A 27447-nucleotide genomic window follows, 5' to 3' on the forward strand; every position below is an offset into this window, starting at 1 on the left:
AAATTAAAAAGAAAGCATGCAGCAAAGCAAAATAAGCATAATGACATTCTTATACAATCTACAGGTTGGTTGATCTATAGTAGCTTAAGAAATAACTAATGAGAAAGGGCAAACAATTTGTATTTGAATAAAATAGGCAAATATAATCAACAGTAAACATCACAACAAGAAATTATAATTTATATTTCACAATTTCAATTAACATCTTAAAATGCCTGCAGATGCAAATTTCTTAGATGAGAACAAATTTATTTGCCCATCTTCTCAAGGAAATGTCATTTAGAAAATGCAAAAAAAGAGAATGATTTAAAGAGACATCAACTTTAATATACAAGGACAAATATCAAAACAGATCACTTATTTCAAGGTACACAGTTGCAGAAGAGTTTGAAAATTATTATTACTATTAATATCTAGTAATGTCTATGGCTCTTTAAATATAGGTAAAATCAAAACTAAAAGCTAGTTGTCTCTTTAAATTTCAGTGTAGGGTTCTGATAACCATGCAATATTTTTCAAGCTGTACACAAGACAATATGATATTTGTTAAGATGGTCTAAAACAACACATTCAAAAATTAAAATGGGAAAACGGACCAACGGCGACATTTTCCTACTATCCATTTTCCAAGGAAACAACAACAACCAAAAAGAAAAAAAAAACTTTAGTTTCTGTCAGGCAGATTAAGCCTTTACCTGAACCCTAGGAACAAAAGGCGCTGTTCTTCTACTAAGGCTTTGGCTCTGGTAAGCAAAATTAAAGAAAAAGCAGTAAAACAAAGCCAAAAAGACAACACACTAGAAACTAAAAGACCAAAATTAAAACAAGGACACACAACTTTAAATAGTGCCATACACCAAGAACACATTTATTTAAAAGCAAGTGTTAAAACTGATGTATTAAAACTGTAAACATCCTTTATGTTCCTCTATTAATAAGATTTTTATTTGACTTGCTTCACATTGTGATTGGCGTGTCCTGAAGACGTGTTTGTCTTTATTCACAGTTGTTTAATATTCAGGTCCTTTCCAATGCCTTTATTAAGAGACTTCTGTATGTACAATGCAAGTTAAAATAAAGCCACTTAAAAACAGTACGATGCAAACTTAACTGAGAGTAAATCCCATTAATCTCAATTGGTCTTCCATTAGAATATATAGGATTATATTACCCAATGTCATGGAATATAAACAAAAATACCTCAATTTACTCTTACAGCTGGCCCTTAAAATGATTTAATAGTGAAACTCGTTACAGGGTCTCACTAGCATTTTCAATGAGCTCATTTATTTTAGCACACTATCAATTAATATGGTTTGCTTTACTAGTTTCAAAGGAGTGGTACAATTTATTTATTATACTGAATCAGTACTTAGACTGTAAAAATGCATTTCATTAGCTCACTTCAATAATCTCTAGATTATTAAAAGATCATCTTTATACGCTTGTACCTTCTCATTAGGAGGATAAAAAAATTAATAAATTGTTAATCATATTTCAGGAAGTGGTTTAATCATGTTTGCTGTAATTTCTAAATTACTGTATATATTTATCTCCTATTGGTTTACATATTCCCTTATACTTTTTCTTGGAAAAAATAAGGAAATGAATTCTTCATATAGCTCAAAAGCATTTATAATTGGACATCCACAAGAGGATGCCGTACATGTCATTAGGTCATCACACAGATATGCAAATCAAATTCTATATAGGTGATCTTCCTTATACAAATTATGTAATTCACATCATTATTGTAATGATGTCATGTCATAAATGACATATATGGCTTCCATTAGGCGCCTATGGGACCTATTTATTTATTTATCCATTAGACATGTATTTATACCATTGTCAATTTATTTTAGTGTTCAAGACCACTTTAGAAAAAGCTGCTTTGCAGATTATTGTCAGTTCCAAAAGTGACACTGGGAAAGTCTCTGCATATTCTACGGCCTCTCTCTTTTCAACAGTTTCTTTCTCTTTTTCATTTGAAAGAGCAAATGGTAGCTCCAGGATAGCAGAAGCTGAGATATTTAGTTTCCTGGCAACAATATATAACAGTCATAGCATGAAAGAAAGGAGACTTAGAAGTATAGGTAGAGGCATGAAAGTATGAAATAAAGGAATGAAATAAAGGAAAAGCAAGGCATTGGTTTTCAATCCGTGAGTTGTAACTCTATAAAAAGCTTTCAGTCAAATTAAGAGAAATTGCAAATCCCAGATCCGCAAAGGGAGTAGGGAATGCATGAGCTAGGAGGCTGAGCAGAGATAGGCAGGCATAAAATCAGATCAAATCAAATTAAAGCAAATCAAACCTTTACCGCAGCCGTAAACCCAGCAGTCAAATACAAGCAATTAAAAATGAAATATATGTTTGTGTGTATGAATAAGAAATTAATACAATTTTTCAAACACAAGGTGGGAGGGATGGTACATATGGAAGAACACAATTGGGGAATCTGGGAGAATATATCCAACTAATGGTAAGACAAGAGAAACAGCAAATAGAATTCAGGCTGTGTCAGGAAATCTCTTCAGGATAAGATGGATGAAAGCCACCTGAAATTTCTTATATATCAGAGTGATAAAGGAACCTACGGTCCGGAATCTACTGGCAATGATGATAATAGGGATAATTGTAAATTCCACTGCTAAGTGATGCTGTCAAAAAGTGTGATGCCACATGATTGCACCACTTAGCAATTGTAATCGTGGTCATCCCTGCTGCCATCATTAAGCAAGGACCTCCAAACAATTTTCTGCTGTAGAAGGAAGAGAAGCTGGCAGGAAGTTAGACGTTCCAGGCGGCTCACAAGCATGCAGGCAAGTGGCTACTGCCACATGAGGGAGGGTGTCCAATTGGACGATAAGATGCAATAGCAACATGAACAGACTGGATTTGGGGAGAATTACTAGAGTGAATGAAATCATCCCCTCCCCATATACTTTGCTGGTGGGAAGTTGGCAGGGAAATTTGCAAACGACATTTAACTGTGGGATGCTGAGAGCCAGTTGCTAAGCTCTCAGGTCACAATCATAGAACTTTTGGGGCAGGTTATAAGTACCACTCATTCAGTACACTTCTAACCTCAAACAATTGCTGGATGTATATTCATTAACCAAGGACTGCCTGTACTAAGCTGTTCCTGATAATAGCTGGTAATATTTTTGTAATGCTCCATCAGTAGAAAGCAATGTGTCCAGTCTGGCCAAACTGAAAGCCCAGCAAAATTTCAGAATATTGATGGTAAGAGGTTGAGGCTGGCACATATTCACTTGGGGGGAAAAAATCCATCAGCTAAGGGGCTGGGAACCAGACCTAAATTGATTTGCAGATCAATGTCCCAGATATTCTTCTTAAGAATATTGCTATTTTCAAAGTGTAATGGCAAAGGTTTTCCAATAAGATTCATAGGAAGTAAAGCTTGCCAATAACTTAAAGGTCATTTTAAAGCAGTCTCCAAAAACTAATGATGCCAAAAGTTAAAAAGATACTACCAAGCTTCAGTATGCACAGAGATCAAGATGGTCTCTAAACATAAATCAATATTTTGAATTCGTTTTAGAATTGCAATTTGTAGTAGACTTAGACTAAATGGAAAATTTAAATGGATTCTAGGAAGTCAAGCTTTCTTCAAAAAAGAAGGCTTGAAGAAGCTGAGTAAGGATCTTGGCTATAAAGTCTTTGCGTACTGCATGGACAAATTGAGTTCCAATTGAATGGGAAATCTCAAGATAGCTAAAACGTTATAATGACCAACACTTGTCAAATATAAGTAATGTTTTCCCTAGAATAGTGGGGAGGCCTAGAACTGTACTCTAAAGTCAGAATGGGATAACTTGCAGCCAACTCACCACAGCCAATTCACTGCGGCCAACTTGCTGCAATTTGATAATTCAATTTAATTATTTAAAATAATTTTTTAATTTTTTTCATTCACATTCCATTTTGTCACTCTTTTGGCATCCTTTCTTTAATGATTGTATTCCACTGTTTCTTCGATATTAGTGTAACACTTGTTCTGTGGGAAGTTGTCCCACAGCCAGTTGGCTGCGAATTGGCCATGGCCAGTTGGCTGTGGCCAGTTGTTGTAGACCTCTCTAAAATATTTATGTATGCACCTGCTTGATAAATAAATATGCATCTCCTATTAATTTTCCAATTATTACTTTTATGGTGCACTTATTCTGGGTTGTTGTTGGTAGATAGGATTACAATTGTGCGATCTAGTCAGTAGGAAAATATGATGAAATGTCAACATGAGTCAATAAGGCATATTCATATAGCCCAGCAATCTTCCCCTCCCCACAACTTAGTAATTGCAGAGAAATAAACATCCTCCAGAGTAAAGGCGATTACATAAAAAACCAACACAGTAAGTTATGTAATGCTATATATACTGTAGTATTTTAATTGAGTAAGGTTTCTATATGGTTTTTGCATGTGCTGTTTTCTGCCCAAGGTATTAATATTTAATATTTATTATATGCAACAAATAATTCGTATTTAAGATGGGCAAGCCATATAAATTTTATAAAATGAATAAGAGTGAAAATAAAGACCCTTACAATGAATGAGAATAGTCTCACTCTCATTCTTTTCCATTGAGAGATTCTCAAGGGAATATCTGCCCAAAAGAAAAATATTGTACATAATACTGTAACTGTTCTAAGTTCTACATCTTTTCTCTATTCCCGGTCATGAAAAAAAAATCTATTCAGCATCAGAATGAACTGTAGAGGCAAAACAAGCCTCCTTAATTATAAAAAGCTTTAAGTATATTCATTATTAGTGTTTATTAATGAGTATTGATGTAAGATGCTTTGCAATCTTGAGATCTTACAGTAAGTATTCTGGGAGCAGAGTTATAATAAATAAATTCATCATGTTGGGTCAAAAGTAACTGTAGATATGCTGCTGTTGAATAGTTTCAAAGAAATCAGACCCTTTCAAATTCAAAAACTCTTAAAAAGCACAGTTTTCAACAAAAATAGGTATGTTCGCAGAACACTACTAGATTACAATACAATACAATACAATAGCAGAGTTGGCAGGGAGCTTGGAGGTCTTCTAGTCCAACCCCCTGCCTAGGCAGGAAACTCTCTACCATTTCAGACAAATGGCTATCCAATATCTTTTTAAAGGCATTCACAACTTCTGGAGGAAAGATGTTCCACTGATTAATTGTTCTAACTGTCAGGAAATTTCTCCTCAGTTTTAAGTTGCTTCTCTTCTTGATTAGTTTCCACCCATTGCTTCTTGTTCTACCGTTAAGTGCCCTGGAGAAGACACCCTGTTCTTTATGGCAACCCCTGAGATATTGAAACACTGCTATCAAGTCTCCCCTAGTCCTTCTAAACTAGATATACCCAGTTCCTGCAACCGTTCTTCATATGTTTTAGTCTCCAGTCCCCTAATCATCTTTGTTGCTCTTCTCTGCACTCTTTCTAGAGTCTCCACATCGTTTTTGCATGTGGCGACCAAAACTAAATGCAGTATTCCAAGTGTGGCCTTACCAAGGCATTATAAAATGGTATTAACACTTCACGTTATCTTGATTCAATCCCTCTGTTACAAATTATTCCATCATAGCATACCGTATTTTTCAGAGTATAAGACACACCTGAGTATAAGAAGCACCAAGGTTTTAAAAAGGCAAATTAAAAAAAAGTTTTGCACTCTGCAAACCTCCCTTTTTTAAAAAGTGGGGGCATGAATAGCCCTTAGGAGGCTTGTAGAATGCTCCTGGGGGTAGGGGGGCCAAAAACGAGCAAAAAATGGTCTGTTTTTTATGAAAATGGGCCAATTTTTGTCAAAAAAAAAGGTCATGGAGAGCCTTTATGAGGCTTATAGGGGCCGAGGGGAACAAAATTGAGCAAAAAAAGGCATATTTTTTGCTCATTTCTGCATTCCCCAGACCCCAGGGGCTCTCTGAAAGCCTTCTAAAAGCTATGCACGGCTTTGGTGAAGGGGGCGGGGTTTCAGGAGGCAAAAAAATGCTGTATTCAGTGTATAAGATGCACCCAGATTTTCAGCCTCTTTTTGGAAAGAAAAAGGTGCGTCTTATACTCCAAAAATATGGTTAAGTACGCTACAAAGTAATTTACATTTCAGTGTGTTAGCTCAGAAAACTAGATTGAATTTAAACTAACTCAAAAAATATGATGCACTTAGATAATTGTGTCATGCCACCAGCCATGGTATCATAAATTCTACTCATCAATTCAAATGTTCCATGTTTATGTCTTTTCAAAAAAAGAACAGCCTTTCAAAGAGCTTTCAAAGAATGAAAATGATGAATGGTAATTTTGTATGATTACTAATCAGCAAAAGATATATGGCTTCTCTTGGCACATTATCACCCCAGGCCCCTCTAAGTTAGTTACCCACCTAACATTTAATAATGAAATAAGTAAAATTTTAATCTCTTTTATACTTTTGCTGTGTATTCCTTTGCAAACTATTATAATTATTTTAATATTGTGCAAAACACGTTGCACAAGTACACACTACCCACTCACCCAATCTCCAATGTAAACATGTACAAATTTTGTTACACTTTAAAAGAATGTTGAAAACTGTTCTACTGTCCTTCTTGTCTGGATACGTTGTAGAATGGAAGCACTATTATTATTTCAAAATAAAGAAACAGAAGAAATAAGAGCTGGTAGAGAAATAACCAAAACAGTCCCATAACAAACTAAGACCCTGAGAACCCCTCTTTTTTTTACTTTTTTTTAATATTTAATATTTTATAAAATAGAAATGATTAACTGCACATAGAGCAAACATATTAATTTAATTTAATTTAATTAGATTATATTATTGTGGATCAAGACATGCCTACTTTTTGGGAAGCATCTTCTGGTACTTCAATCAAAGACCAAGTATAGGTTACTTAGTATTACCTTGAAATAAGGCTACCAGTCCCTGACATAACTATCTGTCAGGAAAGTTGTGCGGGTGGCTTAAATTACTGTACATATAAGTCTAATTATCTAATTCTATCAATAGAGGATTGTATTCCCCTTGAATATTGGTTCATAGTTGGTGCATGTAGATACAATTCTGTTACATATAAGATTCAATGAATTTAGTATTAACATACACATATTCCAAATACAGTATAAAATGGCTGTAGACTACTTCGTTTTGAGAAAAATACTGAATGAAAAAAGAAATCAAAGTAAAACCATTTTAGTACATACTTGACATTGATACTTAAGAAAAATTTTATTGATTAAAAAAAAACAAGGATTACTACACTCAACAATTGTTTACATACTGAAAGTTGTCCAGATAAAAACTGTGGAACATCTCTCAACATCCCAGGACTCATGGGAGAAGTGACTGATATGGAAGGCCGATCCATTTTCTGAGATTCAAATGAACTAGAACCTGAAAGTATAATTCATTTTAATTCATTAAATTAGCAGATACATAATTCTGTATGTTTATATGTAAAAGAAAAAGCATTCAAACATTGACAAGCATACTATAAAATGTACATATATTATATACCAAAAAAATATTTAAACATGGTAGAACATTAAGCAAATGAAAACAATACAGCTAAAGCTGAACAAATGTGGCTCGATAATTAAAAATAATAAATTATAGATATTATAAACCATGACAAATCCAAAGACTAAAATTCTGCAATTTGCTATGTTTGGCTATATTTGGCTCCTTAGTGGAACTGATTTGTTTCTCAAATTACTCCTGGATTAAATAACCTTCAGTAACATTTTACAATTAGAAAAACAAATTATAAAAATGAGTATTTTTCTTTTTCCAGAAAGTATATTGCAGGTTTTTTTCATGCTGTGCTAGTAAGACACTGAAACTTCTGACAACTATGTGATATATTTAATGTTTGAATTTTCCTAAAGCCATAAAAATATTTGGAAATTTAAACAAGTTCAGAAAGTCAATATAGCCGGAAAGCTGTGTGGTTATTTTACAAGCATTTTATATTGAAACTGTTGTTCCATTTGGTATCTTCTACTGTACAGTAAACATGGGACAAAGCTAAATCTTATAGCACTTTATCTGCAATCTTCTATAAATTTACTTGAGCCCATTAAACGCAGCAGGGTTTATTTCCACATTCAAAAATAAATATAATTGCCAAATGTGAAAGACCGAGACATTTCTCAACAGTAACAACATTACTATTTTAAACTCTCTATCATCATAATGTACATTTTATTTAATGATTGCAGTAAACAAAAGACATTTTAAAAAACCTTAAAAGATAGGAACAACATCAATTTTAATTTACCGTGTTTTATATTTTTCAGTATAGCAAGAACCAATTAACATTGTATTTACTGACTTCTGACAAAACAGTTATTAACGAAAGAGTAAAATATAACAAAGATATATATGTAGAAATAGAGAAATAGCTATACCTCAGTTTTCAGATTGATATTACATCTAAAAAATAAAACTTACTGGACTCCAACTGTGCATGCGTACTGTCAGGTATTCTGGGAATATCCCTGCAATTATGAAGAACAAAATATAATCATATTATATCTATCCATCACAGCTAGATAGTATATAATAAATGTGAAAATAAGGGAAATATAATAAAACACTTGAAACTTAAAAAATATACTTATTCAGAATATGTTTCTGAATATCAAAATCAAATTCGAAACAGTATCTTGTCTTCTTTTCAGTTGCATAAAATGCAATACAGAAAAGTATATGGGTGATCTTCATTGTCTTAAAAAGCTTTAAAAAATGAAACATTACATAAGGAGATCACATTTAACAGATATCAATAATCATTACAGTAATTTGAGTATTAAAAGGAAGCAAAATAATGATGAATATTTATTGGTTATAGAACACTAAACCTTCTCTAATCTTTTTGGTTTTGTATGATATAAAGTCAGCATGAATATTAATGAGACTACGTGAAAATTTTAAATAATTAAAGAGGCATTCTATAATATAACTCACCCTATTGGCCTTGAAACTACAAGTTCTACTTGTGGCTCTGGTTTGGATTCAAGAATGATGTTATACACTTCTTCAAAAGTGGCTCCTTGTAAAAGCCTTCCATTCCATTCTAATACTTCATCACCTAAAAGTATAATCATCATAATATCTTTACTGAAGAAACCTAGATCTCGGAACCCTTATTAGTATTAGTGTCATTTGATCATTATAATTTGCTAAAGTTTTTTTCCCCCAAAAAAGGCTATATGTGAGCTTTGTTCAATAATACATAATGCACTTATACGTAAATAGAAAATATATCCATTAAAAGAAAATTTTACTTTAATTAGCAATATTAATCCTTAAAATAAAGTATGTACAACATAATTTCACCTTGCATTACTTATCTTTTAATATATGTTCTATAGAACACTGCAACTGAAAACAAAATAAATAATAAAAATATGCAAAATAAGACAATGACTTCCACAACGTTCATGTTAGATGTTGATTTTAAATAGCACTTGCAACAAGTGGCTTCTCCTGGATATAACTGAAGGACACCCTTAAGTTGAGGATGAAACCATATCCCACTCCGAATGAATGAATGAATGAATGAATGAATGAATGAATGAATGAATGAATGAATGAGACAAATACATATAGGGTAAATACGATAAATAAATAAGATAAATAAATAAGACTCTTAAATAAAAAGATAGAAGAAACACTGATGGTGATTGTACCATACATTGGAAAATCTGAAGAAGTAACTTGGGGAGAAAATCTATCCATGTGGTCATTAAGAGTCAACCAAGTTGATGGCAAGTAATCAAAAAGATGGGCATCCACGAAATAAGTTAGCTATAATCCACGGCTATAATATATAATTATAGCCACGGTGGCACAGTGGTTAGAGTGCAGTACTGCAGGCTACTTCTGCTGACTGCTGGCTGCCTGCAATTTGGCAGATCAAATCTCATCAGGCTCAAGGTTGACTCGGCCTTCCATCCATCAGAGGTGGGTAAAATGAAGCCCCAATTGTTGGAGGCAATATGCTGACTCTGTAAACAGCTTAGAGAGGGCTGTAAAACACTGTGAAGTGGTATATAAGTCTAAGTGCTATTATCCCAGGAACTTCGAACACCAGTATAAGCAAATGATCTCAACCACATTATACACAACAAGTGTTCTTTATTTTCAATGGGACTTCATTAAAAATGCTTAGCCTAAAAAAATAATAATCTATCTCACTAGTAATGTTACCTCAGACACCAAGAAGACATGATTCTATGAAAAAAAGAGAAATGTCTGTTTTCTTTTTACTATCTAAAATATTTTCTCTTCCCTCATGTAATTTAAATGGCAAATTTAATTCTAATTTCTTTTAAATTATATACTCTTAGTGTCTATTTACTATTGAGTTTTAGCTTTAAAACTGTAAGCTATAAGAGACGAAGTTATTTGAAAAGGTTTCTGAATATGACCAAATATTAAAATGCCCAAAGAAGTATTTTCCAATTCACACCTTATTATTTTCAACTAAATAACAGATATAGAGTATTGTATCTTCTCATCATTATCATTTGTTTCTTATTTATCTGCCATAATTGTAATTATCATTATAAAAATATACACATCACATATGTAGGGGGGAAAAATCTAAGAATGAATAATCTCAAATGTTACAACAAAGTAAAAAATATACTGCTACAAGCAAAGGTTTTTAATAATACAGTTGTGCATCTCAGTATTGCTTACATACATTAAACCAGAACTATCATTTCTCAATTATAAAATTTAAAACAGTTCTCATACCTGGCCTAAGATGTCCAACTGTGTCAGCTAAACTTCCTTTTTTTACTTTGGTGATAAATGCACATAGTCGACCTGATTCAGTCATTTTTCCTCCAACCACCTGTTTAAACATATGATTAAATTTATATTTTAAAAGTTCATGAAGATCATTTTCCCTCAAACAGTTTTAATTTGGTACCCAAACTTACATCAAATATATTAGAATTACCCTTGTTTCCCCAAAAATAAGAGAGGGTCTTTTTTATTTTGACCCCCGAAATAACCCCTTGGCCTTGTTTTCGGGGAAGTCTTATTATTTTTGAGGTGCAGGAGGTGGTGAGCGTGGTCTGCTACTGTGTTGCAATATTTTTTGGGAGGGCTTATTTTAGTGCATGTGCTCAAAAGCCCAATTGGGTTTATTATCTGGGGGGGTCTTATTTTGGGGGAACCAGGGTAATTGATCAGGACACAAAAAATAGGCCAATATTTTCTTATGGGTATTTTCCAAAAATATTTTTAGCTGGTTTAGTTAAGATCTGTTAGTTCGATCAGGTTACTCCAGCAAGCTAATGACAAATTTCATATACAGAAGCCCTATGTATCTACAGAGCATATAAATATAAGCTGTATATTATTGCTACTGCAACTTGATTCACTATAGTTTATATGGTATTTGGACACACAAAAATTGAACATACAAGTAACCCTCACTTATCAGCTGCCTTGTTTAGTGACTGCAAATGGCAATCAGATGACCCCAGGATATTGTAACTGTTGTAATACACGCCATTTGCCAAGTGCTGAAATTTTGATCATGTGGCCAAGGGTATGCAGTCCTAAGTGTGAGACTCAGTCAGAAGTCACTTTTTTCAGTGCCACTATAACTTCAAATGGTTTTCTAAAGAAATGGTTCGAAGTGGTATCCAAGTCCTCTGTTATAATGAGAGAAAATGTATCACTTCCACAAACTGAAAACATTTTTTTGAATATGTATATAAGTGTCCAGGTATCTATGCATAATTTCATTAAACAATTGTTTGTAACACTGTAATTCATTCCAAACTATATTTAAAAGTGTGCAATGGAATCCTAGTGCATTTTTTAAAAACTTTAACTTTTAATGTTTAAATTATAGTTGTGGGGAAGCAACCTGCACAGTACAAACATGAGAAACATGAGTTACACACAGGGAGACAAAGATCTACTCTAGAAAAAACATATGCACAAGAAATAGTATGAATATATTGAAGAAATGTAAAAAAATATCCCTAAATCAATTAATATGTACCACGGAATAACATTTTGGAAAGTGAAGTTAAATGGTCCTAGAAAATACTGCAAACTGCAAAGCTGTAGGAATTGATGAAATGCTGACAAAAGTGTTTTAAACTTTGCAAGATGAGGTAGTTAGAGTGCAAGTGAGAATTTATAAGTCTCTAGGGGAAAGTGAGGAGTGGCCAAGCGATTGAAAAATATAAATGTGTATTCCAATATCAAAAAGCACTGTGCTAAAGGATACTCAGATTGCTAATCAACTGTATTTCATATGATAGTAAACTAATTCTCAAGGTTTTGCAATATAGACATCAACAATACTTGAAAGAGAACTGACAGATATACAATCTTGATTCAGAAGAGGCAAGAGCAATGAGGATCATACTACCAATATTCAATGAATAATTGAGAAGGCAAGGGAATTTCACGAAGATGTCTTATTATTTTTCACTATCATTTTGATTATAGATGGCAAAAATGTAAATGAACTGGATCATTTCATTTGCCTATTCAAAAACGTGGATGATGATTAGGAAGCGGCAAATAAGAATAGAATATTACACAACAAAATGCTTCACAACTGGGAACAGATTACTCCAAAATTGTATAGTGTCGTCCAATTTATTTAACTGATATTGGCTCAAAAAAAACTAACAGGGATTATAACTATATCCGCTACTTGGGAGAAAGACTGTGACAGATATAGGCAAAATATTAAACTGCAAGAACTATCTTTAGAAAGGTATATTGAGTTCACTTTCTCTTTTTATCAAGTTCTGAGATCAGAGAAATACAGGTGTTACATACCCTCATTTACAAGGTTTGATATGACTTCCGTAGCCTCAGAGGGAGGAATTCATTATTACACAGTGTATACTTTGTCTGGTATTTTTACTTATAGAGACCATCAGGGAACAGTACATAACAGGTTTCATTCTTTAGATAAGAATTATCACACATCTGTAGCCATGATCTTTCAATGGGGCTCAAATCCCTTAATGGGAATTGAATTTATGTAAAATGAATTTATGAAAGTCATACAACTGAGGGCATGACATATATAGCATCTGTATTTTTCAATCTTGAGGGATTGAGTTTTATTCTCCAGTTGCTTCCAACTACATTGTCAAGGAAAGATCATCAAAAATTTGATCTGTAATGTACATGTAAATAATTATATATAACACTTTGGGGCAGGTCAGGCTAAATATACTAAATATAGCCACATATGAAAATAATGCACAATATTTCTAGTCTATATTAAGCCACACTAAATATAACTGATCAGATGAAGTTGCTGAGCAGCCTATATTTACTTAAATTTATGTTAGTTGAGTTCAGTTTAAACTTAAGTGAGTATAGGCCTGCATTCAATGTTACATACAGACATATTCATATAATGTTATTTGCCTTTTCATTCCAACTTTCTTGTTTCTTGCAAACCTGCTGCAAATTTGCTCAAATACTCTTTTTGAAGTTCTTTTTGAGGTTCAAAAAGATTTTGAATTGATAATACTTTAATTTGATGTTATTAAATTTGTATGTATTTGTTCAAATTTTATTGCTGCCTAACTCACATATGTGATTGGGCAGCTCAGTTTTAAAAAAAACCAAACAATACAAAGAAATGATCAAAATGTTAAGAACAAAAACCATTAAGACACACTTAAACAATTAAAAATTATTAAAGTCCAGAAAAACAAATTGCAGGAGATTGCAATCCATTTTACTAATAGTACTAGCATTCTGCAGACTCCACACCATCACTGGATCCCCAGAAATGATGACAAACCCACTTCTTGAAGACCTTTTGGAAGGCCAACAGGATTAGGACCAATCTAAACTCGTGGAAAATGATTTTTCATTGGTGAGGTGACCTCCTCCTGGGCCCCGTCAGATAATATTCCTTCGTGGGTGAGACCCGTAACATGCCCCTTCTCCCAGATCTGATGGGTTAAGTAGTTGTGACCAGAAAGAGACGATCCCTCAAATAACCCAGTCCTATGTCACTTGGGACTTTATAGGTCATTGCTAACATCATAAATAAACCCAGAAGAAAAACTGGCTACCAATCCAACTCACAGAACAGAGTTGTAATGTGCTTTGATTTTAATTAATTAGTTAATTTAATTAACTATTTTTAATAGTTCTTAATAAATTTATAACAAGAAAAAATAAAGTATCTAGAACTGTGATGGTGAATCTATGGCAGGTGTGCCAGAAGTGGCATGCAGAGCCATCTCTCCAGGTACGTGAGCCATCGCCTGTTGCTCTTCCAGGTTCCGGTGTGCCAGCCAGCTGGTTTTCACATGTGCGGGAGCGCCAGAAACCACAAGAGCAGTTGCCTTGTGTGCATGCATACACCAGGAAGACGATTTTCTGGTTTCTAGCATGCACATGAGCACCAGCCAGCTGGTGCTCCCGTGCGCCAGAAATCGGAAGATCAGATGGTCAGTGCATATGCACGCACCGGAAACCGGAAGATCATCTTCCAGCATGTGCATGCACATTGGACGGCTGCTCTTCCAGTTTCTGCCACACACACATACACGTGCGCTCCCGTTTCAGCACTTGGTGCCAAAAAGGTTGGCCAACACTGATCTAGGGAATATTTATTTATTCAAACTTATTGGCAATGGTGGGATTCAACCAGTTCGCGCCACTTCGGAAGAACCTGTTGTTAACTTTCTGAGCAGTTAGGTGAAGTGGTTGTTGGAAGAAATCATTAAGGCAGAGAACCGGTTGTTAAATTATTTGAATCCCACCACTGCTTATTGACTACCCAATTCCAATGGACTCCGATGATTAAGCACTTTTTGTTAATTGGTTGTAAGTAGTAGCTTTGTTTTGGAAAACAGCATTAAGATATATAAAAAAGAACAATTATTTCTAATAAAAATATTTGCACCTGAACTGAAAAATTACTAACCTTAAGTCCAAGCATTGCTCCTGAATCTCTAGGCACGCTTCCATCTTTTAGGCGCTTATTTAACAAAATTCGGCCAATTAAGCCATCTCCCTCTTTGGATGGCTGCCAGGTTACAGGATGCTACAGTATACATTAAACAAAATAAAAATCAGCAAAATTAAATTTGTGAAAAGTAATCCCAGCATCACATTTATTTTGTGTTATTAAGTACTGTGAAATAGCTATGATTACACTATTACTGCTTTTGCAGTAGGAATCAAAATTTGTATCATTCCATTAGATTATCAGAAGTCATTTCTCCTTTCTTCCTAAATAACTATATCAAATATACCTAAATCATACCTACACATTGAAAACAATTTCAGCCTATCATTATAGATCTGAAAACAGTGAACATCATTTCTGAATATAGAGAGCATGAATGGGGGATTTAACACAAAAAATACTTGAATGACTTATGATATTAAGTAATTAAAAAGCCACATATTACTTGAAAATAAATCCCACCATGTTCAGTCTCTAAAATTCATTTAAATGAATTAATAATTTAAACTTTTCTCTTAGCTTTAGCTGAACAGTTAATTCTTATTTACTACACATAGGTACCAGAATAATACATATCAGTATTTCTGAAAAATTTAGCCAATGATTTCAAATTTAGAACATCTGGTTTTGTATAATCATAGCACTTTTTCACATAATGTACTAGTTTCATGCTCTCACATGTACACAGATAAACATGCACATTACACTTGGCAACAGTGATAGCCTATAACAGAAAGCAAGAAAGAGCAATAATAAACCACATACAGCAGATATAACTACTACCCCATAATGCAGATAATATCACGGTGACAAAACAAATGAACATGGCAATGAAAGGGAAAAAAGAAAAACAATTCTGTCCAAATAGATATGGTTCCCCCCCCCCTCTTCCATTTTTTTTTCAACCTGGGAATTAAACTATTAATTTAATTTCCAACCCCAGGGGCATTAAAGTGGTAATTAAACATGCCAATCCAGAAATAATTCTCATTGTTTAATCATAAAGATAATATCACCAAAATAGTATTGCATGACCATAAAAGCAATGCTTCTTTTTAGTGCCTGGATAATTTTGTTCTTCCTTATACTTTTGGGTGTTAATACCCACACAAGTGATCCATAATTGTGGTTTTGTTTTTCTTTTCTGCACCTCAAGAAATGTTAGATTAGACCTGCCTTTGTATTCTTGATCTGTTTTAAATGAGTGACAGAGAGCAAACAAAGACCAAATGAGTAGATTAAAATGCAGGCACCACAAAGCCAATACCTTTTCACTATGGCTATGTTCCTCATTTAGAGTTGTGCTACTACAAGTGTCTACCCCAGAATCCTTAATCTGAGGTTCAGACCATTCCAAGTCCTCTTCCAAAGACTGGCCACCAAAACACACCATTTTCTTTTGTCTTTCAGATAAGATGTTAGAGTCCGACAAAACTGCCTGCTCACTAGTTTTTCTTTTTCCCCTTTGACTGTCCCCTACAGGCATGGGATAAAAAAAAAGGATACAAGAAAGAAAACATGCTGAGATGTAAATAAAACAAAGAAAACATGAAATGGTAAAGGAAACTAAATGGTAAGGCTCCACATGTCTCACCAAAGACATTGGGGATGCCTCACTGCTATGCCAAGATGTATGGTCCCAGCTGTAGTCCATGTCTCCTGTGAGAATCAGACAGACAAGATAGTGCAGCAAAGGAAAGGTGAAAGGAAGGATAGACAAAGATATAATAGATTTTGCATTTCTATCATCCTGCCTTTATATGCTTTACTCACTAGCATGTTATTTGAAAAAAGAAGAAATCCCAAGGGAATATATATATATATAAATACAATTATATATATAATTATATAATTAGATATATATATATATATATATATATATATACATACAATTATATTATATAAGTACAAGATAACATTCGTGTTTGTGTGCATGTGTTTGTATTCTGTATATATGATATGTAAGATTTTACAGATTTGGTATCACTAATATCACATTACATGCCAAACATAAAAAATATATGAGTACATGACTGTTAAAACCTTATGTATTTCATAAAAAGACATAGACAATTTATTGAAATATAGCTTTTATCTGATCATTTTGAAAATGAGTGACTCCATTGAAATCAGTAGCTATAGAACCGTGATGGTGAACCTGTGTCATGCAGAACCTGTGTCATGCAGAACCTCTCTGCAGGCACGCCAGTCATCGCCCCAGCCCAGCTCCACCGCGAATGCACACGCACCTTCGGGTCCCTGCCGTGCATGCAAGGAGTGGAGCGCATGAGGGGGATGTGTGCATGGGGCACATGCATGGGGGGCATTCGCATTGCATTTTGGAGGCTTGCACAGCACCCCCACACCCTGTTTTGGCTTCCATGTTGGTGCAGGAGGTCTTCCAGGCTCAAAACAGGGGGGCGCCATGCGAGGCCCCCCTGTGCCCTGTTTTGGGACTGGAAAGCCTCCTGCACCAACATGGAAGCCAAAAATGGGGAAGGGACACATGTGTGGGGACGAGGGAACATGGGAGGGTCATGGGTGCATGCATGGGACATGCAGGGGGGTTGTGTGTGCATTGCATTATGGGTGCGGGTGTGCTTTCAGCATGCGACAACAAAAAGGTTAGCCATCACTGCTATAGAATCTATATATTCTTTCTTAATACTCTTCTATACAATGGCTTTTAAAAGAAATCTTCTTAAATAAAACATTTCTTTTTTCTAATCTCTTTAAAGTACTGATACATATAAACTACAAAAAGGAATTTGCGCAATGCTGATTTCCTGTCTAAAATGTTTATTTCATATTTTCACAAAAAATGAAGCAACACCAATAAGGGATTTGAGACAGACATAAGCAACAGTGTTGTCGATTTCTGCAATTTTACTTGAATGTATTTATTTAAGAAACATGGGAAAAGCTAAAAGTTCATTAATTCTTCACAGAGACTCTCTATTTTCCCTATTCTACAATCTCCCCAATGCACTATTAATGAAATGTAAATCTTCTGCTTCAGTAGATATAAATATTTCAAATTTCTGACACATATATGATGAAAGTGAAGTAATGATTAGCACACAGAGACATATCGCAACTTCAGCAACTTTTAAGTAAGCTACACCTTTTCCTGGGGTTATGTGTATGCCACATAATCCCCCCCTCCAAAAAAATGATTTAAGAATTTAATGACAATGGAATTTCAATTTAATTTTATAACAGATACTTGTTACAGTTCAACAGGTTCTATATTATATTGTTATGCCCCATTATATTGCCATTTTTGTTTCAAAATGCTGGCAAAATATTATTGCCTCCTTTAAGATAGTACAAAGAGTCACAAAACAAAGATCCATTGAAGCAAAATGAGCCATATGTACTGTACATGTTGCAAATATAACCTAAAAACATCTTCCCCAACAGCTTTCTTTGGGCCCTAATAAGATGAATTAAGAAATGAGGATAGTGCCTTTTATGGTTACAAAAATAGATGTGATTTCAGAAGATATTAATATTCATAAATACGCTGCAGTGGTTTTAGACTGCATTCCAATCACGTTAGTAAGACCCATGTGGAATATTACACCCAGTTTTGCATATAATAATTCAAGAAAGGCATAAATTAGAATGAATTAAAAGAACAGTCCAATACAGGAAAAACTATTTTATTAGAAAATGTTGAAGGAATATTTAGAACTGAAAAGAGTTAGGAAATTTATTTACATTTCCTGGCCATTCCAGTAGACTGGGTCATGTACAAAACTAAAAAAATATATTAAAACGGCTAAAAATATTAATTCAGAGAGACAGCACAGACTAGAGCATTGATGGTGAACCTTTTTCGCCTCAGGTGCCAAAAATGGACTGTTTTCCAACTTCCGGTGGGCCTGGTAGGTCCGTTTTTTGCCCTCCCCAGGCTCCAGAGGATTTCTAGGAGCCTGGGGAGGGCTAAAAATGGCCCAACATGCAAACCGGAAGTTCGGCGAAAAACGGCCAAAAATTAAGGCCAAAAATCAGCTGTCCAGCACACACATCAGTGGTGGGTTCCAAACATTTTTAGAACCTCTTCTGTAGGTATAGCCTACTTTGTGGGAGTGGCTTGCCAGCCATGTAACCGAGTGGGAGTGGCTTGGCAGTCATGTGATTGGGTGGATGTGGCCAATTTGTAAAATGTAGTGAAACTCACTTAACAACGCTCTTGCTTAGCAACCAAAATGTTGGCTTAGAAACTCTGACATTTGAAGTACGCAAATCTTAAAGCTGTCAAGTTAAAGACTCTTGCGCCCCTAACCCTTTAGAAAAAAAAACCAGGGGTGTTCAAACTTGACAGCTTTAAGATTTTTAAATAGGACTCTTAGAGGTGGGCAGGGCAATTCATGAGCCAGCCAATCAGTGAGCGGCAGGCGGGGTAAGCGTGATCCGGATGGGTGGGGGGAGGGAGCTGGAACCAGTTCTAAATGGCACGGTAGATTTGTGGAACCTCTTCTATAGAAGAGATTAGAACTGGCATGGACCCACCCTGACACACATGCACACTGGAGCTGACAGGGCAATGCCTCAGGTGCCCTCAGAAATGTCTCCACATGCAACCTGTGGCCTGCGTGCTATGGGTTCACCATCATGGGACTAGAGTGATCCAACAGTCAACAAAATAAACAAAATAAAATGTGTGCCTTTAACAAATAATAAATATCAACCCTCAGTCTGGGACCAAAGCTAGCTGTTCAGAATCCTAGAAGAGAAGGCACCATCCTCATTTCTGGAGGAAGCGCTGTTCCAAATGGTATGAGCTACAACAGAAAAGACATACTTCCTAGGTACTACAAGATGACAGTGTTGAATGGCAGGAACCTGGAGTAAATCTATTCTGCTGGCCCACATTGAGCAGGAAAAAACAACTGGAGTCAAGCAGTCTTTCAGATATGTTCTTCAAATCTCTGCATGGCTGCCATACAAAGGAAACCACAACTTCTTCGCTCAGTTGGATTATGTTATCAGTTTTATTTGAGTATTAAGGATAGATTCAAATAATTGCAGTAATTAGATAAAATGGAGTTGGCAGTTTGTAAGGCCTTGCAGACCTGGTTATTCCACCCAGGTATTCAGACTTGGAGGATACACAAGCTCTGCTGGTTAATATTGTATTTTACTGGTTGGGATTAGAGTTTTTGATCTCAGATATTATTGTTTGGATCTGTAATCTGTGTTTTTACCCTTGTATGTTGCCCATGTTACTATGACATGAACACTAGGTAATTGTATACATACATACATACATACATACATACATACATACATACATACATACACAAATAAAAAAATTAACAAATTTATATTAATAGGATATTAAATTACCTTGTTTCCCCCAAAATAACACCTCCCCGGATAATAAACCCAATTGGGATTTTGAGCGCATGTGCTCAAATAAGCCCTCCCCCGAAAATAAGTCCGCCCTGAAAATGTTGCAACACAGCAGCAGCCATGAGGTGACCATGTTCACCGCCTCCTGCACCTCAAAAATAATAAGACCTCCCCGAAAATAAGGCCAAGTGCTTATTTTAGGGGGGGTCAAAAGAAAATAAGACAGGGTAAACATAGTGACATCTAAAATGTTAGCCATAACATCTGATGTGTAGATTCTGTTTTGTTTAATTCACGGGTTATTGTAGAGTTATTGTATGTTGTGTTAATCCAACCTAGGTGCCAAAAAATCAAATCCTCCATTAGAGTTAGACTACTAATAAATCTCACATTAAAATATCTTAAATAATAAGACAGCTGAATATCTAGTAACAAAAATCAAACTCTAAAAAACAGTCAATATATCCAACATTGGATTTAGATATTCAGATGTCTTAATTAGATATTTTTAACATGAATGTAGTGAGGTAATGAAACCATTATTACTTAAAAGCTGTTCTCATTAGTGCCTTAATGGCTGCCCATTCGTTCTGACTAAAGCACTTCATTTTCCAAATCAGGCCTATAAATTTTTGGATCCCAAATAAGAGGAAAATTAATCTTAATACTTGGATCATAGTCACCACCACCCTTTATCTTCTAAAATGTTAATATACATTTTTTTTAAATTCCCAAAAAATCTTATTTCTAATTGTGAATTTTTTGAAAAAATTGTAATTGACAATTACCACATTGGTTAAATTTGAACAACAATCCAGGCTAAGACATGTGGGTGCTATTTTGTATGATCAGCATATTGTAGAAACCCAGAAATTTGAATTAATTCAGTAAATTACATTTCTATTCATTACAAGCTAGCATATTATGTGAATACAGATTTTTTAAAAAAATATAGGACGTTCATAAGAAGTCAATTAATTAACTGATGAAATAAGCTGAATCTACTAACAAAAAAATAGATTGCTTTTGGTTCACAGCAAAAAGGTCTTAATTTAGGATTCTATTTCTCATAGCAGCCACCTATATTCTTGCATGAGATCCATAAGCAAGACAAAACTGTAGCTATCACCAGCTCTCAAGCACCTGGTATTTAGAGAAACACTGTCTTGTAATTATATCTACCAGCCATCAAAGGGGGACTTGATCTTTATTTAATCTTTTATTTCCTCTTTTAATGCCACTCCTAAGTTTAAGTGTGCTGCAGCCATTTTTTATATACAATTTCCACAGCGAATAAACCCCATCCACAGCAAATAAACTATTTCCTCCTCTATCTTACTTGCCATCATTCATCTAATTTCAAGGTCGGAAACTATGGCCTCTTTATGACTTGTGGACTTCAACTCCCAGAATTCCTGAGCCAGGTGGCTCAGGAATTCTGGGAGTTGAAGTCCATAAGTCATAAACGGGCCATAGTTCCTCACTCCTGATCTAAATGGAATTTTACAACAATATCAAAAGCAATAGAATCATTTTGCATTATGATCCTAAAACATTTCATCATTTTCTGTAAAGGTGCTCCTCTTTCAAGAAGTGTCATTCATTTAATCCACCAAAAACATAGCTGAAATGCAACCAGATAGACAGGGGGGGAAAATTCAGTCTTCCTAATTTAGACCAAACTCATAACTTCCTTAACAGGATAAATAAATAAATAAAAACACAGATGAGATGCATGCAAACACTAGCTTGAAGAACAGTTCTTCCTCTGAAGAAAACTCTACAAATTTGCTTCTCATTGTATCACATTCTCAGGTTCATCAATATTATTTTACTTCTATGATTTTAATATACCATATTTTCGGAGTATAAGACACCTTCAAAAAAGAGGCTGGGTGCGTCTTATACACTGAATACAGCATATTTTTGCTCCCTGAAACCCCGCACCCCGCTCACCAAGATGGCCGTGCAGAGCCTTTAGGAGGTGTTCAGATTGTTCCTGAGGGCTGGGGAGGGCAGAAATGAGTGAAAAACAGGCCGTTATTTGATCAATTTTGCACCCCATAGCTCCCAGGAGCACTCTATAAGCTTCCTAAAGTCTATGCATGCCCTTTTTTTGAAAAGAAATTTTTTGCCTGTTTTTGCCCCCCCCCCCCCCGCCCCAGGAGCACTCTATAAGCCTCCTAAAGGCTATTCATGCCCTTTTTTGGAGGGGAAACGGGCCCATTTTCACAAAAAACGGGCTGTTTTGGGGAGATCTGCAGAGGTTTTTTTTATTTGCCTCTTCAAAACCATGGTGCGTCTTATACTCCAGTGCGTCTTATACTCTGAAAAATATGGTACATGCAATCTTTGTCCCTAAATAAATAAATAAATATTTAATTATCTATGTTCCACAATTCTGCTAAATGCAGTTGTCATGGCAGTCTTCAGATAAAACTTATCCCCAGTGGTGGAATTCAGCCAGTTCGCACCACTTCGAGAGAACCGGTTATTAACTTTCTGAGCAGTTTGGTGAACTTGTAGTTGGAAAAAAAAACATTATGACAGAGAACTGGTTGTTAAATTATTTGAATCCCACCACTAGTTATCCCACAAGATAACTAAGAACAAAATGCACTTCCCACCTATTCTGTTTTACTAAGTCTATCTAGCTAGTTGCCAGTACTTCTAATTTCTATACCCAGTAATATTGGAACAACTTGATTCCAGAAGTTGTGAATGCTCTAGCACTGGAAGTTTTTAAGAAGACATTGGATAACCATTTGTTTGAAGTGGTGCTTCCTGCCTAAGCAGGGGGTTGGACTAGAAGACATTCAAAGTCCTTTCGTATTTCTATGGAGTTTACATTTGCTTGCAGCCATTAACTTATGGAAAATTTGTATTCCTTCTGAGATCAAAATTAAATTGTGCTTTAATATGTTTACCTTTAATAAATGCTGCCTTACAAATAGCAACAAACCTTCTTGATCCACTAATAGCAGCCGTGGGTTGTAGATGGTATGCCCCAGTACGGGCATACCAGAGCCAGCCCAGAGCACTGGATACCATTCCGGTATGGTGCTCTGGAGGGCCCACCTGCCTGCCTGAGCTCCTTACCTGTGTTTTAAGGCTTCTGTGCTTCTGCACATGCACCTAGTGTGTACAGCACCTGTGTGACGCTCCACGGAGCAGCTGGAGCATCACAGAGCGTCACGGAGGTACTAAAACACATGTGCGTGCTACACGTATGTACGCCCACTCCAACCGTACTGGTTGGAAAGGGATTTGAAACCCACGACTGACTAATAACCTTAATATTATTTTACAAAATAATACTCTGTGGGCTTTGCATAGACCCTTTCTTTCAAATGTTTTTTCTAACATTTATAGCCTAATTTTGTAGAAATTATGTGTGCTAATTCCACAGTTCCCACTACTTCCTAAATCACCATCCTGGGTTACAAAAAGGGATTAATAATACACCCTTGCAAGCTTCTTTTAAAAGTTTCAGATCACATACGTGTAAATTATTTTGATAAATCAAAAACGACAAATGCTGCTAAAGTGTTGCAATGCAACTCCTAAATATTATTTCCAAATAGTAACAATATACAAATAGTAACAATATACAGATGTGCTGATTCCCACTAATACAACTGACAAAATTGGGCTTGAAGTTGAGAAGTCTTTTCAATAGATTGTAAGTGAATGGTGTAAAATAAATAGGAAACACTCTTTAGTAAGAGCCTTACTTTTTTCTTTACTACTACTTCTCATAAATCTAATTTAGAACTAATCTTGCATGAAGGCTAAGTAAAATGTAATATCAACTCAATGAATGTGATTAGTTATGCATTAATCCTTAACCTCCATTACTGACAAAAAGCAGCATCATAACATTTACCAAAAACTTTGATTTAAGCAAGAGTTAATAGTTACAAAAATTGCAAATTCATTAATGCATTGAAAGTAGGGATTTGCTTTTGCAAATTTAAGCTGCTCCTTTTAATTTACATTTTCCTTAAACACATTCCGTAATATCTCATACTGTGATCACATGCAAGTTAGACTATATACAAAGACTGAAAATAAATATTATAGGATAGAAGGTGCCAGTGTCATTGTTCCACAATTCCTTCTCAATCTCTTTATTTCTAAAGAAAGATAGATGTTGTTTCTCGCAAATTCTACACTATAAAGTTAAATGCCAGACAATTTTATTTATAAACTTTTTGTGTTAATTGGTATTGAGAAGTCTCTTCCGGTAGTACCTATTTACCAATAACCAACTCAGCATTTAATATCTATCTTATATCACCCTTCTACCATCTATAAACACTGCTTCTAACATTAGTAACTAGAACAACAATTTGCATATGGATTCCTGAATTTCATTGTTATTCAAACTCATTTTGGTAAACCATTAAGCTTGAAAGACCAACAGGCACTAATAGGCAACAGAGGTTTAATCTGTAGAATGTTGTCACATTGTTAAATTATCTTTTATTTTTAAAAACCTAACAAATAAAAACAATGTAACATAAAACCACTAACCCAAAATAAAAGCATTTTTAAAAATTTTTTAAAATGTGTTAAGAGCCATTTAAAAAGCCAATTTAGTTAGATGTGTCTTAACAGCTTGTCCAAATAGCAATTGAGCTATTTGCAGGGAAGTTAAACCAATGACGGTAATTTACAATTTGTATTCTTTTTTGCTGCAGGAAAAAAGTCTTTAACTGATGAACCAAAATATCTGGAGACAGTTAAAACCAAGTTTCTTTTTGTGGCATGCCCAACTGGGCTCTTATCAAAATAATTCAGTGGAGTCCTAAAACAAACCCATGTGACCAGGGGTGGGATTCTATTGGTTCGGACTCGTTCGCTCGAACCAGTTCGCTCCCACGATCAGCTGCACCCGCCCCTGTGCTTATCCTACCTTTATTTTCTCAGCTGAGTTGCATGGCGGAGTGAATTGCCGCGCCTCACCTGTTTTCCTTCCCAAGCAACAATCCGGAAGGTAAGAATTCTTTGAATTTTGCATTCAAGTGCAACACACGTCCTGGCACGTGCTTGCCCAAAGTGAACTGGTTGTTAAACCGGTAAGATCGCCCCCCCCCCTGCATGTGACATGTTACACACTGTCAATTTGTTACATGAGAATGATGAAAGAAAACATTGTAAACTGGAATGTCTTTGACGAAACATTTTGGAATGCTCTCACTACGGTGCCCAGCTCTATATTCTTCTATGTTAGTAGAATACTAGTTTCAGATAGTACCTATCTTCCTGTCAGATTTGATCTGGTAAAGTTAGCATGCTCCAGTTCCAATTGATTAAGCAATGCCATCTACCAGGACCATCGAAATACACCTTCTCTTTAGCCTTACAGCTTAAGAAGGTAGTCGCTAAAATTATCTTCCCCACAAAACCTTCACCCAAAAAAAATGGAGAGAACTTTGGTGAGCCTGAATAAATGTTATTCCACTTGAAGTGTTTTAAGCAAATTTAAGTTTATACAGGAGCACTGTCATTCTGTCCAATTTTTTTTGTTCTTTTTGGTACACTGAAACATAAAACAAGCAAGTGCTTCCAACAAAGAAAGGCAGCTTTGTGCGAAAAACTTCAGTATGACTGTAATTCATATTACATAACTGGCATCCACATATTCTCCAATTTCTAAGTAAACAAATTATATAACAAGAGCCCTCAAAATGAATCATACTCTAAATGTTCACTAAAGCATCGAATATAAAACTTGAAATAATGTAATTTACATCTCCATTAAGAAAGTAACACATTTTTGTAACTTCTTTTTCTGACTGCAGAGAAAGATCATGATATCGGTCAAAATTTCTTTCTTAAGATTCATTTTCAAAATAGCAGTCACGACAAACATAACATTAGTGTGGATGTTCCTAACTAATCACCTCAAACCTTCAGTCATAAATATTTTGCTACTGACCTACATCTACTTTACAATTTGTTCTTGGCAGGTGGGCCTGCTTCCAAACAATACATACTGTATAGCTGTAATCACTCGCTATTTCTAAAGATCACCATGGGCCAATTTTGGGCCTTTATTGGGGCATAGATTAGATTTTCATATTGGGATTCATGAATACTTAATTCTTTGAGGAAAACCAGTTAAATGGGTAATACCAAAGGGGCTTTTTTAAAGAGGCAACTAGACTTTCTGGTTTTTCTTTGAAGACGTTTTGTTTCTCATCAAGAGCTGATCAAGAGCCGAGGTGGCGCAGTGGTTAGGGTGCAGTACTGCAGGCCACTTTAGCTGACTGTGATCTGCAGTTCAGCGGTTCAAATCTCACCGGCTCAAGGTCTTCCATCAGCCTTCCAGCCTTCCGAGGTGGGTGAAATGAGGACCCAGACTGTGGGGGCAAGTTGCTGACTCAATTTGCTTAAAAAAAAATTGTAAACTGCTTAGAGAGGGCTAAAAGCCCTATGAAGCGGTATATAAGTCTAACAAATAAATAAATAAAATAAAAGAAGCTTCTTGGATGAGACACAAAACACCCTCAAAGTGAAACAAGGAAGTCCAGTTGCCTCTTGAAAAAACCACTCTTGGGACAACCATGACCTGGATGACTGAGAATCTCCATAGACAGTTAAATAGGTATTAAAGGTAGTCCTCAACTGATGACCAAAACATGGACCAGAATTTGAGTGAATCACTGCATCTGTTAAGTGAATCATGGGGCTGTTAAGTAAATTCGGCTTCTCCCATGATGTTGCCTTGGGAAGGTTACAAATGGTGACCATGTGACCTCGGGATGCTTGCAACTGTCTTAAAATACATGTCGGTTGGCAAGCAGCCAAAGTTTGATCATGGGACCACAAGGATGCTGCAATGGTTGTTAAGCCATTAATAATGGTTGTTAAGGATCAGTCATGTGTCACTTTTTTCAATGCCACTGTAACTTCAAACAGTTGCTAAACAAATGGTTGTCAGTCTAGGACTAGTGACAAAGTCAGAACAGTGACTTTGAATCAATGTATAATTATTACTTTTAAGAATTTTTCATAAATTTAAATTGAATGTGATCTCCCTAGTTCCCAACAATAGTGGCAGTATTTTGAAACAGGTTTT

The 27447-nt window shown here is 35.2% G+C and overlaps 1 protein-coding gene across 7 annotated transcripts in view; it reads right to left on the reverse strand.

Annotated features, from left to right (window-relative positions):
- Nucleotides 1–27447, reverse strand: part of RIMS2 (regulating synaptic membrane exocytosis 2) — a 293405-nt gene that overhangs the window by 149617 nt on the left and 116341 nt on the right. For 3 of the 7 annotated variants that reach the window (XM_087706789.1, XM_087706792.1, XM_087706793.1), the window contains 6 exons: nucleotides 16594–16658; nucleotides 14955–15074; nucleotides 10772–10871; nucleotides 8975–9098; nucleotides 8459–8505; nucleotides 7287–7399 (listed from right to left, as the gene is read on the reverse strand). In XM_087706789.1, coding sequence (XP_087562915.1) covers nucleotides 7287–7399; nucleotides 8459–8505; nucleotides 8975–9098; nucleotides 10772–10871; nucleotides 14955–15074; nucleotides 16594–16658 — 569 coding nt within the window. Of the gene's footprint in view, nucleotides 1–695; nucleotides 744–7286; nucleotides 7400–8458; nucleotides 8506–8974; nucleotides 9099–10771; nucleotides 10872–14954; nucleotides 15075–16266; nucleotides 16476–16593; nucleotides 16659–27447 lie in introns of all 7 variants that reach the window. The other 4 variants (XM_087706787.1, XM_087706790.1, XM_087706791.1 and 1 more) reach the window with 2 other exon arrangements.

This window comes from Thamnophis sirtalis, unplaced genomic scaffold (genome assembly GCF_051295495.1).
Source record: "Thamnophis sirtalis isolate CommonGarterSnake01/CBP01778 unplaced genomic scaffold, rThaSir2_p1.2 scaffold_2, whole genome shotgun sequence".
Taxonomy (NCBI): Eukaryota; Metazoa; Chordata; class Lepidosauria; order Squamata; family Natricidae; genus Thamnophis; species Thamnophis sirtalis.